Source organism: Micromys minutus, assembly GCF_963924665.1.
Source record: "Micromys minutus genome assembly, chromosome: 16".
In the NCBI taxonomy this organism is placed as follows: Eukaryota; Metazoa; Chordata; class Mammalia; order Rodentia; family Muridae; genus Micromys; species Micromys minutus.
In genome coordinates this window covers 31,063,256-31,080,154 of record NC_137985.1, presented here as the reverse complement: position 1 = coordinate 31,080,154, position 16,899 = coordinate 31,063,256, and the positions used below count along the sequence as shown (strand labels likewise).

At 41.3% G+C, this 16,899-nt stretch overlaps 1 protein-coding gene across 4 annotated transcripts; it reads left to right on the top strand.

The window, feature by feature from the left end:
* Positions 1 to 1,424: 1,424 nt before the first annotated feature.
* EI24 (EI24 autophagy associated transmembrane protein) lies at positions 1,425 to 16,423 on the top strand. Of its 4 annotated transcripts, none has more exons than XM_080930008.1 (12): positions 1,427 to 1,559; positions 1,775 to 1,954; positions 4,599 to 4,708; positions 6,731 to 6,876; positions 8,274 to 8,334; positions 9,933 to 9,999; positions 10,391 to 10,515; positions 10,809 to 10,928; positions 11,718 to 11,829; positions 13,472 to 13,583; positions 13,911 to 13,985; positions 15,327 to 16,423. In XM_080930008.1, exons 3-12 carry the CDS (start codon positions 4,667 to 4,669, stop codon positions 15,487 to 15,489), a joined length of 1,023 nt encoding a protein of 340 aa, XP_080786134.1. In that variant the 5' UTR covers positions 1,427 to 1,559; positions 1,775 to 1,954; positions 4,599 to 4,666; the 3' UTR covers positions 15,490 to 16,423. The 4 variants fall into 4 exon arrangements, with proteins under 4 accessions (XP_080786133.1, XP_080786134.1, XP_080786136.1 ...); XM_080930009.1 differs by lacking the exons at positions 1,427 to 1,559; positions 1,775 to 1,954 and adding exons at positions 2,952 to 2,972; positions 3,063 to 3,125; XM_080930007.1 differs by lacking the exon at positions 1,775 to 1,954 and having other exon boundaries at positions 1,425 to 1,559.
* The last annotated feature ends 476 nt before the right edge of the window (positions 16,424 to 16,899 follow it).

Below are 16,899 nucleotides of genomic sequence, written 5' to 3'. Positions count from 1 at the left end.
GTCCATTCCTCCACTGGCAGTGGAGCTTACGTCTTTGGGATTCTGGTGTACACTCTGACATCCAGCCTTGTGAAGTGAACAACTGTTGGACCTTCCATTTACAGGTAACCGTTGTTGGATTAGTTGGACCACAGCCTGTAAGTCATTCTAATAAACCCCATATATATTCATTATGTAAGTTCTGTTCCTCTGGAAAACCCTGACTAAACTGGCAGTGCATGCCTTTAATCCCAATACTTGTGAGGCAGAGGCAGATAGATCTCTTGAGTTCAAGGCCAGCCTGGTCTACAGAGTGAGTTCCAGGACAGCCAGGGCTACACATTGAAGCCTCCCCCAACCCCTGCAAAAGAAAAAAAAAAAAAAGAAAGAAAAGAAAAAGAAAAAGAAAACCCAGGGTTCATATGTCAGTCACTATTAACTCAGTAGATAACTTGTATGCTTTTTAAAAAATCCCCCCACTTCCATTACAGATGGTTGTGAACCACTATGTGGTTGCTGGGAATTGAACCCAGGACCTCTGGAGGAGCAGTCAGTGCTCTTAACCACTGAGCCAACTCTCCAGCCCACTTACATGCTTTTCTTATGTTTGATTTACTTTTGATTTAATTTCTCATACTCAGAGGCAAAACCCTGAAAAAAGGAAAGGCAAAAGTGGCTTTTCCTAAAGCTTCATGACAAATTGTGGAGCTAGACTAGAACGGAACCTGTGGGATGGAGGTGGAAACAGTAATCCTATTTGGTTTTTATTGTAACCATTTCATCATATGAATGCACACTAAATACAGCCTAAGTGGTTGATTACTTAAATTCTGAATCACTCTAACTTCTGATACTCTCGCCTTCAGATCCCAAGTGCTGAGATTGTACCATCAAGCCTGTGTAATATGCGATGCTATAACTTGAAGCCAGGACTTTGTGCATGTGCATGATAACCGATTACTCTATTGAGTCTTTGTTTTTCTGAATCAGGGTGTTAGAGCTCTCCCTAGCCCGGGACGTACTATGAAGCCAAGGCTAGACTCGAACTTGGAAGCATTTCTTCTCTTCAAGTTTCTAAGGGCTGGGATTAAGGTGGGCATCACCATACCTGGTTTATTAGTCTTTAATTATAGAAAGCCTCCAAATTATCAAGGTGACTCCTATTTTATTGTTTTCATCATTTGTTCTTAGAGGATTTCAGAAAGACAGACACTGATTAACGATGACCCAACAGTGAGTAGGGGTTTGAGGAGGAGGAGGCAACAAAGGGGCAGAAGCCTGAACCTGGATACACAGAATGAGCCTGGACTCTGAGGTCCAGCCAACTACAATTCCCAGGCTCCCAGGCCCCGCCCCTCCACCATGGCCCCGCCCTATCTCGTTAACCCCGCCCCTGCCCAGCGACCGGCTGGGTGCCCGCCCGACTTCCCAGCTGCCCCGTGCGGCCCGGGCATGCCCAGTGTGGGCGCAGCCCCGGCTCTCCAAGCGCCCGGGCGGAGCGGGCAGCCGGGCGCGGAGCAGGCGAACCGAGCCTCGGTGGGCGAGCGCCCGGGCTGGAGCTGCGGCGATAGGGTGGCGGGGTAGGTGCAGGCCGCGGCGGGCAGTGGGCTCGAGCCGCTTGCAAGTCGGAGCCTGGGCGGCAGGGCCCATCGAGGGCTGGCAGGCCGGAGCTAGTTCCTGAGGTTCTGGAAGGGGCTGTGGCAAGGACCCCGGCCCCCGAAGGGCCCAGGGCGCGGAGGGCGGCAAGGGCAGGCCGGGCGGCGGCGCGCGGGGCTCAGGTTCTCTGTCTCCCCAGGTGCGGAGGGGCTATCTTTAGCTCCGGTGACCCTGAGTAAGCGTGGTCTGCACCTTGTACGCGGCAGTGGCTGGGAAGAAAGGCGACTTCTCACCCCAATTGCCCGGGCGCAGCAGGAGAGAAGGGGCCGAGTACCCCAGGTTGCCCAGGAAGCAGACTGTGGCCGGGTGATGCCTAAAGGTGTTTACCTTTTCCCTACCTGGAGTGGGAAACGCCGGCTTCCTGCTTTCCGGGATTTGGGTCTGGTGGTTTCATAATGAAAGTGCAGGAGTATGTCTCAGTCGATGCTTAATCGGTTCTAACGACTGTCAAATTTATGGCCAGAAGTGTTTCAAGGTTTAAGGAAGGTGATTTGTTCACAGGATGCTTGGGTTAAACAAAAATCCTCGTTGCAAAGCTTAAACAAAAAAGTCCAGACTCGGTTAGAACACTGAAGTTCCAAAGTTGTTGTAATTAGCTTTCACTCACTGTTGACAAACCGTTTATATGTAAAATACTGTGAACCAGATGATGCATTCTGATTTTCTCTGTTGTTGTAACAGTCCTTTGTGTCACTCAGTGTGTGGTCTCAAATTGTGGCAGGTTATTTTTCTGCATGTCTCAGCAATTTGTTAAACAGGGCAATTCATACCAAATGTTCTCTCCCATAGGAAAGCAGTTAGGCCCACGGTATAATGGTATAATGGCCTTTCCTTCAATGGCTTTATTTAGTCAGTAGGTACTTTGTTAGTTGGTACATGCAGAAGTCAGATATTAGTCTGTTAAGGAGTCCAACACAGTGGTTCTGGGCTATGACAGATGTTTGAAGCTCCCTGTCCAGACTGTGGGAGAAAACTAGAGCGATGAGTTTCCTCACCTCAAACTGGGAGTATTCTTTAATGGGATTACATTTATCCAGAATTTTCAGCCTTGTTTATTCAGTTGTACTCTATCCTGTGAAGAATTTTAATTTGCTGCCCTTTCTTTATTTGTAGATGAGCAAGTTGCTTAAAAGGGTGCATCTATGATAGTCTTCACCATACCCTGGTGTCTTGCCTGCCCATCATTGGACATTTACTAGTCTCCTGGTCATGGACTGCTTTTACCACAACTCTTACTGCATTGGCTGTATCTGTGCACATGATTGTTTTGTTGTTGTTTTAAGGAGGGAGGAGTGGGAGTAATAGCAGATGTTTCCTGACCTTGGGAACTTCTCTAGGTGAGCGCCTTTGGGTAGGATTTGACCTAAGGAGATGGTGTAAGTGGTGTTGTACAGGCAGCCTTCTGACTGTACTCCTTGTTTGTCCAGTTCTGAGTGGCATCAGTCCAGTTGGGTCGGCGTAGTGCTGCTTGCTTGATGAAGTGGCCAAAGGTCAAGGAGAGTATCCTTTTATGTTTTGGAGTTTGAGTTGCATATAAGCTGACTGTATTGCATTATCTCTTAAATTGAAGGTTCTAAGCTTGATAACTTTGGAATCCTAAATTCTCATATTTTTGCAAGTAGATTTTCCATTCACCTTAGAGTTCACTCTAAAGAAAATTAAATGAGAGACAGGTATTTTAGGATTATTTGTAGGGGCTGAAGAGACGGCTCAGTTGGTTAAGAACACTGACTACTCTTCAGAGGACCTAGGCTCAATCCTAAGCACCACAACTGTAACACATGACTGATGTGCTGACAAATGCAGGCAAAACACCAATACCCAGAAAATAAACAAAGCTTAAAAAAAAGACGCTGGGTAGATCTCTTAGTTCAAGCCTGGTCTAGAAAATGAGTTCTAAGACGGCCAGGGCTGCACAGAGAAACCCTGTCTTCAAAACCAAAACCAAAACCAAAAAATTTTCTATTATGAACTCGCTTGTCCTTTTGGTTCTGGGGACAGTATGCTAGGCAGGTTCCCTACTACTGAACTGTGTCCCCAGTGTTTTGTTTTGGAGAGATTTCATTAAATTAACTAGTCTAGCTTATTAAATCAGCTTATGCAGACCTTGAAGAGAAGTGAAGTGACCGGCTCTGCGAAGTTAGAAAACAGACCTAACTTGAGAGATTGGTAGTTTTAGATTATGTCTTAAAATTTCCCATATATTTGAGGACTATGAATAAAATGAATCAAAACAAATAGTGTTTATATGAGACAGGGTTTTCAGTGTAGAACTTAATGTTTATCAGCCTGTCGAGGAAATTGTGGTGATCCTCCTGCCTTTACCTCTGAGTGCTAGAATTACAGTATACCGTAGTGTCTAGCTTCTGTGTGTGTGCCTGTGTGAGTGCATGTAGTTTCCTGTGTAGGTCCAGAATAGGTTATTGAAGCCCTTGGAGCTGGAGTTCAGATGGTTGACAGAGGTCTTACATAAGTGTTAGGAATTGATCTCTAGATCTGAAAGAGCAGCCAGTTTTCTTAACTATTGAGCTGTCTCTTCAGTCCGACATTCAAGTGCTTGAGACTACATAGCCAGTTTAAAAGTTGCTTAAGAGAGTATTTCTATCTCCAGATTCTCAAAAGGGAATTAGTTTAATTCAGAAGTATTTAGGAGGAGTAGTTTGGGAAATCAAGCCTCATGGGAGACCACTTGTCCAGGAGCACAGTTTGCCGCCTAACTAAACATTTTCCTGTAGTTTCAGTTGAGCCTGCAAGTGTAGGGCTAGCCAGAGCAACTTACTAAGATCTCGTCTCAGAAGAAAAAAAGACTCTTACGTTTTAACAGTGAGAAGTATAGGCTCTTGGTTCCTGTTGTTAGTGTCAGAGTCTTACTTTCATTCACGGTACTAGAGTGGGAGTCATTATGTAGAAACAGATCATGAAGTAATACATCTTTAACATAAGTCTTTTTCTCCATCTAACAGGCCCTCCATGATGAGTGATTTGGGGGCACTTCCCTCTCTCTGTAATTGATAGTCTGGGCAGTGAAGAGATGGCTGACAGTGTCAAAACCTTTCTGCAGGACCTTGGCAGGGTGAGTATTTTGTTTCAAGGAATTTGTCCCTTAACATTTTTTTCTTTGTTTTTTGTAAAAGAAACTGACTAGGAAATCTTGTTTTGTAATTTTGTATATTTGTTGGTTCTTTATTTAGAATGTAGGCTTTAATCTACATCACTCAATAAGGAGTTTTTGGTATTTTTGAGACAGTCTTGCTATGTATTTCAGGCTGATCTTATGCTCAGGTGATATCCCTGCTTCAGTGTGCCAAATACTAGGAATGTATACTACTCTACATCTTTTTTATTTTGTTACACAGCCTTGGCTGGATTGAGTTCCTTTCAGTCCTGTTTCTCTTTCTCAAATGTTAGAATCACAATTGTGAGCCTTTATGTGTCCGTCTGTCTGTTATGTGTGTGTATTTGTTTGGTGCACACACGTGGGTGTACAGGTGCAGTCCTATTCTCATGTGGAGGCTAAAGCCAAACTTTAGGTGTCTTCCTGTATCACCTGTTACTGTTTACTTTATTGCCTTGAGACAGTGTCTGTCACTGAACCTTAATTGGCCTATTTGCAAGCCTGGCTGGTCAGAGAATTCTCAGGATCCAGCAGCTATGCCTAGCTTTTTACAAGAAGTTCTTGGGACTTGACTCATGTCCTCATGCTTCCAAACTTGTATTCTGCATCCTATGGAAGTTGACAAACCTGTCTATTGAGTGGATTGCCTGGTATTTCTGGGTATTTCTAGTTAACTTGGCTTCAGAACCTTTTTTGGTTTTGAGACAGGTTACCCTCCCGCTGGCTGTATAGTCCAGGATGACAACGAATTCCTGATCCTCTTGCTTTGATCACAAGTGCCAGGATTGTGCAACCATGCTAGTTAGAGCCAAATATAGTAGCACACGTCTGTAATCACAGCACTCATCAGACTGAGGCAGGAGGCTCACTCTTGGCCATGGGGTGAGACCCATCTCAAAAGCAGCACAGCAGTGACAACAAAATAAAAGCATTTCTCAGCCCTTGAGGGACAGCAAAAGGATCAGCAGTTCAAGTCCACACTTAAGCTACATAGGGAGTTTGAGGCCAGCCTGGGCTACATGAGACCCTATCTCAAAATGAAAGAAAAAAGATTTTGAAAGTCATGGCTTTCGAGGTTTATGGGTGACATTCTAAGCGCCTGTTAATCAATGTTAGAAAGAACTGTGGGCTTAGCAGATGGCTCACAGAGAGGGATGTACCCCCAAATCTCTTATCACGGAGGGCCTAGAAACACATTGGGTAAAAGGCTTATTTTAAAGATGTATTACTTCAAATTCTGTTCTACAAAATGGCATCACATTCTTGTAGAAGCAGGTCATGGACAACCTCCAGGATCTATTTGGTTTCTTGAATGTTGCCTTCTGACTGAAGCTTTGCTTGGGCAGTATGTCAGTTATCTCCTCCCATGTGGCGCCATGCTAGTGAGCTTAATGGCACGTACTCTTACTTGCTGTGCCATCTTGCTGGCCCTGGTTTGTTTTTTGAGAGTTTCTCTATGACCATGAAGGGCCTGCTAAGCTGGTCATGTGGGTCTGTATGCCTATATGTTCAGCATTTGGGAGCTGAAGCAAGAAGATCAAGGGTTTTAAGCCAGTCTGGCTTATGAAGTGAGATCCTGTCCTCACCAAGGAAAAACCACCATGAGGCATGATACAGCTACCTACTTGAGTGGTTTGGAAAAAAGTGTATATTAATAGGGAAAAAGTATGTAAGTTGAAGATTCTAGACTAAAGTTTTCTCCATTGTTGTGATTCTTCATAAAGATTGAGCGTCGGTGCTGCCTAGTATTATGAAGTCCTGCCTTCTATCACAGCAATGGAGGTACAAATCAGTCCCTTATGTTCTGTGGTACACTCAGGACATCAGGTTTGGCAACAAAAATCTTTACTTACTTTAAACCATCTCAACAGCCCTAGTCTTTGGCTAGGCATGGTAGCAGATGCCTCTAGGCTAAGGCAGAAAAGGTTCATGGTCTTTTCCAGCCCCACTATCTCTCTTTAAAAATGTCCTTATATTCAGGGAATCAAAGACTCCATCTGGGGCATCTGTACCATCTCGAAGCTAGATGCTCGGATCCAGCAGAAGCGAGAGGAGCAGCGTCGAAGAAGGGCAAGTAGCCTCTTGGCCCAGAGGAGAGCCCAGAGTGTAGAGCGGAAGCAAGAGAGGTGAGCACAGGCGCACATCCCAGGATGTCAGAGGAGGGGCACTTGAGTAAATGACTGGCCTAGGTTTAAAATAAAGGCCCAAACACAGGAAGATATAATGTCAGCATCCTATTGTTTTTTTGTTTTTATTTTTGTTTTTTAATAGGAAAATGTTATACACACAATCACAGAGGGGAGGGACTGACTGGCAAACTAGGATACTGACTTAAACTAGGATCTTTTTTCAAATGTCATGGTGTTAAAAATCTATGGTAAGAAAGCTTAGAGGGAAAAGATGCTTGCCAAGCAAGCCCGATGACCTGAGCTTGGTTCTTTCTTGGAACCCATGGAAAGCTGAAAGGAAAGAGCCAACTCCATAAAGTTGTCCTTGGCCCTCCACATGCATGTCTCACACACACAATGCTAAAGGACAACAAAAACATAACAACAGATAACACCAGAGTGCCACATAGACACCACAGAAAGCATTTGATTTGATGGATATTTGTAGGAAAGTCTCTGCATTTATTGATAGATAAACCCCACCCCCAGACTTTGTTGTTTAATGTGGTCCTACCTCAGATTTTAGAGGGCAGAGTAGACACACAGAAACAGACATACAAACAAAATAACACACACACACAAATTTTATTTTATTTGGGGGTTGGAGAGGTAGCTCAGTGATTAAGAGCATTTATTTATTCATGTTTCCGGAGATCCAAGATTTTCTTTTAGCCTCCATGGGCACTACACATATGTGATACTCTGATATACATACATGCAGGCAAAATTCCCACAGAATAAAAATGAACATTTAAAAGTTATTTACTACTGGGAGGGCAGGTCCATTTCAAAGCACATGTGGGTCATATGACATCGTTGTTGATTTTTCCACTTCCACTTTTCCATCAGTTCAGGGCATCAAACTCAGGTTTCCAGGCTTGTGGCAAACACCTCTACTTAGTAAGCCATCTCATTAGCCCCCTTTTAATTTTTTTTCTCCCAGAAGAGCTGGTAGTGCTACAGAAGGTAGAGGCAGGCAGTTTGAAGCCAAATAGTTCCAGGCCAGTCAGGGCTACATAGTAAAAATCCTGTCTCAAAATGACAACAGCAAAATAGAAAATCTGGTCTCTCCTGGGTGTGGTGACACATGTCTGTAATCCCAGTTCTGTGAAGACTGAGGCAGGATGGCTGCCAAGAATTTGAGGTTAGCCTGAACTATATGAGGCCCTGTCTCAGAAACACCTGGTTCTTCAAAAACCCTGCCTTTTCTTACTAACTGAATTAGACCTTTAAGAGAACACTAGGAGCTCAAATATAATACGATGCCTACAGAAGCTATAAAATGGTGTTACTAGATAATATTAGGAAATAGCCTATATGCCTTATAAGCTTAATTCATAATTCATATTTTCCAGTGAGCCACGTATTGTTAGTAGAATTTTCCAGTGTTGTGCTTGGAACGGTGGAGTATTCTGGGTAAGTTCTATTCCATCAAATTTTAGGATTCTTACAAGTATCTTTAGATTGTTATTATCAATATTCTCAACTGTTTCTATGAATTGTCTCATTTTTGAGCTGCTTATATATGCTGATGATTATCATTACATGGATAAGGGATGGAGGAGGGGGAGCATTGAGTTCTGAATGAAAACATCAAAATGAAGCCCTCCATTTTGTATGATAGCTAAAGCATTAATAATTGCCAGGGGTGGTAGTGCATGCCTGTAATCCAAGTACTTGAGAGGCAGAGGAAGGCCAATTTCATTTACATAATGAGTTTCAGGCCATCTAGGGACTACATAGTGAGACACTGTCTCAAGAGAGAAAATGAATATTAAAAAATACATTTTTAAAAATTAATGTGGGGTTGGAGAGATGGTTCAGACTTAAGGGCAACTGCTGCTCTTGGAGAGGATTTGGGTTCAGTCAGAGCACTCATATTGGGCAGTTCACAACTGATTTTAACTCAGTTTCCAGGGGCTCCATGGGCACCTGTTGTATGTGCTGCACATACAGACAACCAGAAAAATTTAAAATATTGTAATACCAGCACTTATTAGTAAAAGCAGGAAGGTCAGAAGTTCTGGGTCATTTTTGGCTACATAGTGAGTTTGACATCAGATACATGAGACCCTGCCTCTCAAAACAAATATTAGCCAGGCAAAATGGTACATGCCTCTAATCCCAGTACTCAGGAGGCAGAGGCAGGCAGATCTCCATGTTGGATCTCAGAGTTCAAAGCCAGTCTGGTCTACAGAGTGAGTTCCAGGAGAGCCAGGACAGTAACACAGAGAAACCTCATAGGAAGAGAAACTTACTAGCAAAAATAACCAAAACAACAAATATGAATTTGTATTCTGTGCATCTGTAGTGTGTTTTAATTTCTGTTCACTTATATGTAACCAGAGTCCTGAATGTTTGTTTACTTATGATTGGCAGATTTTAGTATTGTTATAAATAACTTATGTTAACATTGGACATTTTGGCTAGGACATCTGTGGGATGAGAGAAGGGTAGATGTGGCCAGATAAGCAAGATTCTCTGTGTTTCTGGTTGTAACTATTGATGCTGAAGCCCAGATCAAAAAAGGTACCTATAATGAATTGAACTATGGTAGTCTTTAGTGAAATTGAGATGTTTCAAGAATGAGTAAATACTGCTTTTGACAGTGTGGTTCAGTTTCTTAATGTAAACATTTTACTAATATTTTCAGACATTAGCTTTAAGTTGAACTAAAACACAACTGTATGTTTAGTATGTATCTGTACTTTGGGAATGTTAGTCCCTCAAATCTCAATGATACTTAGTACCATTTTGCTGCACTCTTTAGAGTACTTCTTCTGGCCTTTTGACTTATAAACTAGCAGTCTTAACTGTTAAGTCATTATATTGAAAGGCAAAATGCCTTGTTTTAATATTTAAGTATTAATAAATATGCTTAGTTGGCCTTGAACTCAAGAGATTTGCCTGCTTTTGCCTACTAAGTGCTAGAATTAAAGGTGTGCCAGTACCACTTGATGCCTTGTTTTAATTTAAAGAAGGGTTTTTGATTATTATATGGCTTTTTTCTTTAGTTCAGTCTCCTCCTGTTTTATCGAGTGTTTATTCCTGTGCTTCAATCAGTAACAGCACGGATTATTGGTAAGTATATATGTATCTTGTTCCTGATGGGAATAGAGGTTAGAGGTACTTGTTTCTAGTCTTCCTCAATTTCTTGAGCACTTCCTAACAAACCAGCAATTTGATGTTCTTAATTTAGACTTCTCAATGGTCTGTCCATTTTATATATAAGTAAATGGAAGTTAGTTAAGCCATTAGTAAGCAATCCAGGTGATTCCCTGCAGTTAGACCCTATGACATCTCAGTAGTCACCTTGTGAGCAGGTTTGTTTCAAGACAGGCAGAGCATAGCTGTAATTACTCAAGTAAGAGCTGTGGCCAGAATGTGAAGCAGAGTGATAGTTGCAAAATAGTTCCATTTGGGTCTTAAAGCTTTCTGTCTAATTAAACTTCTAACTCTTTGCTTTTTTTAGGTGATCCATCACTACATGGAGATGTTTGGTCATGGCTGGAATTCTTCCTCACGTCAATTTTCAGTGCTCTTTGGGTGCTCCCCCTGTTTGTGCTCAGCAAAGTTGTGAATGCCATTTGGTTCCAAGTAGGTGCAAGACAAAATGGAGACTGGGTTCTATGTTGGGTTGAGTAGGTCACACATTTTAGCCTATGAAGTTAGTGACCTATAAAACAGTTTTCAATCCTTAACATTTTTTAAGGTAAACAATCAGTTGGGTAATCTTTATGGTTTTTGTAAAATGACATTATATTCTTGGGTTACTGAGCCAGACTTTTCTCACCTGGCAGCTCTAGCAGCAAAGTAGTAGCCTTAACTCTCAGGATGAACACTGGGACTGTTTAATTCATGGTTTGCTATATTACTGTTCTTTATTTCAGGATATAGCTGACTTGGCATTTGAGGTATCAGGGAGGAAACCTCATCCATTCCCCAGTGTCAGCAAAATAATTGCTGACATGCTCTTCAACCTTTTGCTACAGGCACTTTTCCTTATTCAGGTGAGAGACACTTGGAGACATTTTCAAAAAGAAAAGAAGTTCTTGGCAGGGGACTTCACAAAGGTGGTTTTTGCATCTGTATAAAGTTGGGGACTATGCGTACACATACATATACATCTAGGGTTTGTCTTTCTCTGCTTTCTGTCATGTGTTGGCTGCTGGCATATTGATCTCAGTCATCTTGCTTTCACAGCATCCTTAATTACCCGGTGACCATCTCTTTAAGAAGCCAAATTGAAATAGTAATGGGTAGAGCTAAAAATTGCTACACAGTTGAGATTTAAGAGGACACACACACACAACCACTTAAGAAAAAGGCTGGAAAAATGGCTCACGGGTTGAGAGTACTGTTGCAGAGAACCCAGGATTAGTTCCTAGTACTTTCATGGTCACAGCCATCTGTTAACTTTGGTCCCAGTTGATGGAATATTCTCTTAGGACTTCTGAGGGTACCAGGCACATGTTTGGTACATATTCATATATGCAGCAGAATACTCATACATAAAAAAATTTAAAAACATTTATTTAAAAAAAAAAAAGACATGGGGGGGAGGACTAAGTACTAAGGCATGAGTATAGGGAAAGAGAAAAGGAGAGACTTTAAAGGCCTTTTTACCAGAGACAGCTGGAGTTTAAATATAAAATTATAAGATCCATGCATATACCTTTTTCATTTGAGATTCTGATCCTACCATTAAACAATGTTTGAGGCAGCTAGGAGGCCATCTCTGATTGGGTAAGAAGTGTCTTACATTCTAGAATTATGATGTGCTGCATTTTGTTCCTCAGGGGATGTTTGTGAGTCTCTTCCCCATCCATCTTGTGGGTCAGCTGGTTAGTTTGCTACATATGTCTCTTCTCTATTCACTGTACTGCTTTGAATACCGTTGGTTCAACAAAGGTAAGTCCATATAAAGAAACTTGAGAAATGCTGGTGTTACACAGACTAAGCTATTCAATATTTCAGCTCTTAGCAAGTTTCTGAAAGGCCACTGGCAAGAGGGAGCTTACATTTGGCCTAGTGTGTTTACTAACCTTTGGGTCCGGGAAGTAGTGTTTAATGTGATATAGCTCTGTCAGAAATTGGTAGAAAGGGCACAAGTTGTTTCAGAGAAGTTAAGCAGATGCCAGTGCATTTAGAATAGTATTAAATTTTGATTTTACATGGTATTGTTATGTAACCCAGGCTGGCCTTGAGCACTCTTAGTTCAGGCTGGCTTTCAACTTCCCAGCTTCCTGCTTCTGCCTCCCAAGTGCTGGGATCACATATCTGCAGTATCAAATCCAGCTCACTTGATTACTTTGGGATTTATTTTCATCCTATCAATTTAAAATTTTAGTTTTCTTTTTATGTCATTGCGTTATTTTTTTGTGTCAAGCTCTCACATAGCCCATACTACCATTGAACTTCTTATGGAGCTGAGGTTGACCTTGAACTTTCATCTGCCTTAATCTGCTTCCAGAGTGTTGACATTATAAGGGTGCATTTATTTTTCCTGTGTGTAATCTTGGTGGTTTGATGATTTTTATGGTCCTGGCTAGTTTCAAACTTTAGTACTCTTGTTCTAGCCTCTTGAATGTTGGAATTACAAGTGTGTGTCACCATGTGGGTTGGGAATCTTGTAAGAAGACTTTGCTTCTTAGAGAGTCCAGCACTTGTAATTCTTGTACTCACTTTGATGTAGAGATAGAAAGGTCTTGAGTTTGAAACTAGCCTGGCCTATATATATATATGATCTATATTAAAAAAAAAAAACTTTCAGATATTCATCTCAGTGAGTGTGGCTGAACGTAGGTAACTGCTTTCATTCGAGATGCCATTCTTTTTTTGTTTGTAGCTTGTTCTGTAGACCAGACTGGCCTTGAACTCAGCGATCTGCTGTCTCTGCCTCCTGAGTGAGTGCTGGGATTAAAGGCACTACTGCCTGGCAAGATGCCATCCTTTTTTGATATTTTGCTTTGTAGACTGTCCTGACAAATGATGCTGGTGCTAAAATTAATGTTACTCTGAAATTATGATTATTGTAAAATCTTTTCGTTGAAACTTTGTATTACACTTGTATAATTCTTTGAGATAGCGTCTTACTATATAGTCCTGGCTGGTCAGTAGCTCCCTTTGTAGACCAAGGTGCCTCTGCCTCCAAAGTGCTGGAATCAAAAGTGTGCACCATCAAGAACCTTATAGATTTGTATGGTTTATATGCTGTATCTGTGTTCCACATGGTAGGTAGCTCTGTATCTTAAAAAACAAACAAACAAACAAACAAAAAAACCCCAAAAAACTCAAGCCTTCAGGGCTAGAGAGATGGCTCAGTGGTTAAGAGCACTGACTGCTCTTCCAGAGGTCCTGAGTTCAATTCCCAGCAACCACATGGTGGCTCACAACTGTCTGTAAGGGGATCCAGTACCCTCTTCTGGTGTGTCTCATAATAAATAAAGATAAATCTTAAGGGAAAAAAAAGACCCAAACCTTAAATAATTGTGTCTGGCTGTTTTGTAAATAAAATGAACCTTTTATTAAAGGTGCTGACTTTCTTTTTTAGGAATTGAAATGCACCAGCGATTGTCAAACATAGAAAGGAATTGGCCTTACTACTTTGGGTTTGGCTTGCCCTTGGCTTTCCTCACAGCAATGCAATCCTCCTACATTATCAGGTAATTTGGCTAGAAAAAGGATTTGAAAGACTAAGACAGTAAAAACTCAGATACAAGTATATTTTAAGTAAGCAACTTTTATTTGGCTTCTGAACCAGCATTTTACATCTTTTGACCATTAGGAAGATTTGTTGTTGTTAATAGTAAGTGACATTTAAGTTAATAGTAAGACTTTCATCACTTATATCATTAAAATGTAAATAAAAAAAATCTTCTATGCTGCTTCCTGGAGGAAGACACTTAGACATTCAGAAGTAAAGAGATGAAGCTTGTAATACTTCTTCCTAAAGTCATGCCTTGTAAAATTGAACTTTTTTTTTAAAATAGTGGCTGCCTCTTTTCTATCCTGTTTCCTTTATTCATCATCAGCGCCAATGAAGCAAAGACTCCTGGAAAAGCATAGTAAGTACTCGTGATAAGACTTACATCCTAGTTAAGTTACTAGTGCTGTGTTGAGGCACCATGACCAAAAGCAGCCCTTGGAAAGGGTTTATTTGGCTTATACTTATACCACTGTTCATCATTGAAGGAAGTCAGGACTTCCATCATCACTAAGAAAATGCTCTAGAGTTGGATCTCCTGGAAGCATTTTTCTCAATTAAGGCTCCCTTTTCTTAAGTGAGTCTAGCTTGTTTCAAGTTGACATGAAACTAACCTTAATATATAATTTATTTTTTAAGATTCATTTTTTAAAATTTTATGTTTTAGTATTTTGCTTATGTGTACCATGTATGTGCAGTGCCCATGGAGGACAGTAGATGGTGTCAGATCCTGTGCAACTAGATTACAGGATATTGTATGTTTCCCAAACTGACACGCATGCTTGTATTTATCTCTCCCTGTATTGTCCTGTTTTCTCCTAAGCTTGTGATTTTGCCATCTTGTCCCCAGTGCTGTGCCACCAAACCTGTCCATTATACCTGTTCTTAAAACTTAATAGTTGTATCAGGTGTCATTCAGATCTTAATCCCAGTAATTGGAAGCCTGAGGCAGGAGGATTAACATGAGTTCAAGGTCAGACTGGGCTACAAAGTCAGTTCTCAGCCAATAGTCACTGAATATAAGTCCTTTATAAACAACTGAGTAAAGCCCATTTTTGTAATAAAGGAAGTAGTAGGTTCTTTGTGATCTGACAATTCAAAGACCCGCTCTTTAGATCTGGGTTATGGGGCTGGAGAGATGGCTCAGGGTTTAAGGGCACTGGCTCTTTTTTCTTCTAGAGAATTCAGGTCAATTCCTAGTATCTTGGTGCCTCTGGCATCTGTAACTGTAGTTCTAGAAGATCCTGTATCCTCTTCTGGTTTCCATGAGCACCAGGTACACTAGTGTACAACATAATTTGTAGATGAACATTAAATTCCATAAAATAAATTTAAAAAATCTAGACTAATATAAAATACAACTTTATTTCCTTTAAAAGCTCATCCCAATATTTAAAAATGCTGATTGTAATTTATTTGGCAGTAACAGGACATGCCCCATTTCTTCCCCCACCCCCCATGGTGAAATTAAACTCAGAGACTCAGGCATGCTAGGGAAATAGTCTGTCCTGATACTTGCTCGGCACCCAGTGCATATTGTAGCTGATCAATGCATGCATCTAATATCTGTATTTCTTTGAATTCTGTTGCCTTGTTTCTCCCTATGTAGTTTTAAATTTCAAATAGTCAGACAAGCTGTAATATGCTTGAAACAGTTACTTTGATCAACTGTGAGCTGATGAGTGATTTCTTGTATTTTCAGTCTTTTCCAGTTGCGCCTCTTCTCCTTGGTGGTCTTTTTAAGCAACAGACTTTTCCACAAGACGGTCTACCTGCAGTCAGCCCTGAGCAGCTCATCCTCTGCAGAGAAATTCCCTTCCCCACATTCTTCTCCTGCCAAACTGAAAGCTGCTACAGGTCACTGAGGTGGGACTGGGTGGAGGGTGTGGCAGCTCTTTTCTCTGTTTTCCTCCCCCTGCCATGGAAGACGGGGACCCACTGCCAAGGGCCCTCTGCAGTTTCCCTTGTCTTTGAATTGGAATCTTCCTGACTCCAGTATGTGGATTTTTACCACCACCCTAGGTCTGGAAGGACCAGAGTTTTCCAGCTGTTTTTTAGCTGTTGCCAGCTCCTGTGCCTGGACTGATTTGAGTACTTTCCCCTCCTTTCCTTGTGTCATTTACCCTTCCACTTTCTCCTGCCTTCCAGCACCCCTGGATGAATGGGTCTTGTTTGTAATTTTAACTGTTGTATTTTGTGAATTTGTTGTTACTGTTTTTCTGTGAAGCACATACAGTGTGTGTGGGAGGTAGAGGAGCATCCGGCTGCCCCACGTCACTCCCTCTGCAGCCATCACTGTCTTGTTTTCTTGTAACTCAGGTTAGGTTTTGGTCTTTACTGCTCTGCTGCAGTAGAGGAAAAGAGTGGAGGGGGGAGAGGAGCTAAAGAGATGGGGGACAGATAGACCTCATCCAAACTGGTTGGGTTTTGAGGAGTCATGTTTTGTTCCCCTTGAAGGGGAAACAATTTTTTTCCCCGCTGGTACATTTAAAGTTCCCCAGCTATGGCATGGTACCAGTTCTGGACAAGTGCCACTGCGTCATAGCATGCTCAGAGGACCTGAACGTCGTAACTCTGAAGATAAAATTTACTGTTGGCCACTGCCAGGTCTGACTGGTGTTTTAAGGAATACTGGGTGCTTTATATAGGAACTGAAGGGGTAAACTTACTAAACCATTCAACCTGTGATTGGTGATGTTTTCCTGTCATTTTAAGAGTCGACACATGGGGTGGGAGGGCAGATGTAAAAAACACTTGTACAATTTGAAAATATCACAATTAAACGTGAGCTGGTTTCCCATAAAATGTGTAATGTTTGATTTCTAAATCACAACCTTGAGATATATATTTATAGACTGAATGACTTTGTCTTGAATAATCTGCTTATAGATTTTAGAAGTTAGTTTCTGCAAGTTATTCTTAGGCTGAGCTTGGTTCATAGTGTTATAATTGTGTTACCTCTTATTGAAGTGATAGGCTTTTGTTTTTTGTTTTTGTATTTTGTTGAGTGTTTTAAAGCAAGTATATTCCTTTCTACTGTGTATTTATGAAGGGAGAAAATCCTAGATTTCAATATATTAAATGCTATTCTGTAGTTGAAGAGGTTAGATTTGGTTTATAGAAACCTGTAATATATACACATGACAACTGTAGTCAGTTTTAAGTGCTTATATAGTTGATGGACTAGTATCTTATAAGTGATTACAGTTGCCAGATTGTGCACAAAAATTTTAACAAGTGCCCTTATCCACTGAAGCCATCTTCCTGCTTCTACT

Excerpts from the sequence above, each read along its gene's own strand:
- EI24 (XM_080930007.1), top strand. The coding sequence starts at position 4,667 with ATGGCTGACAGTGTCAAAACCTTTCTGCAGGACCTTGGCAGG. Across the intron at positions 4,709-6,730 it reads TTCTGCAGGACCTTGGCAGG|GGAATCAAAGACTCCATCTG; the intron begins GTGAGTATTTTG and ends CCTTATATTCAG. Across the intron at positions 8,335-9,932 it reads GGAACGGTGGAGTATTCTGG|TTCAGTCTCCTCCTGTTTTA; the intron begins GTAAGTTCTATT and ends TTTTTTCTTTAG.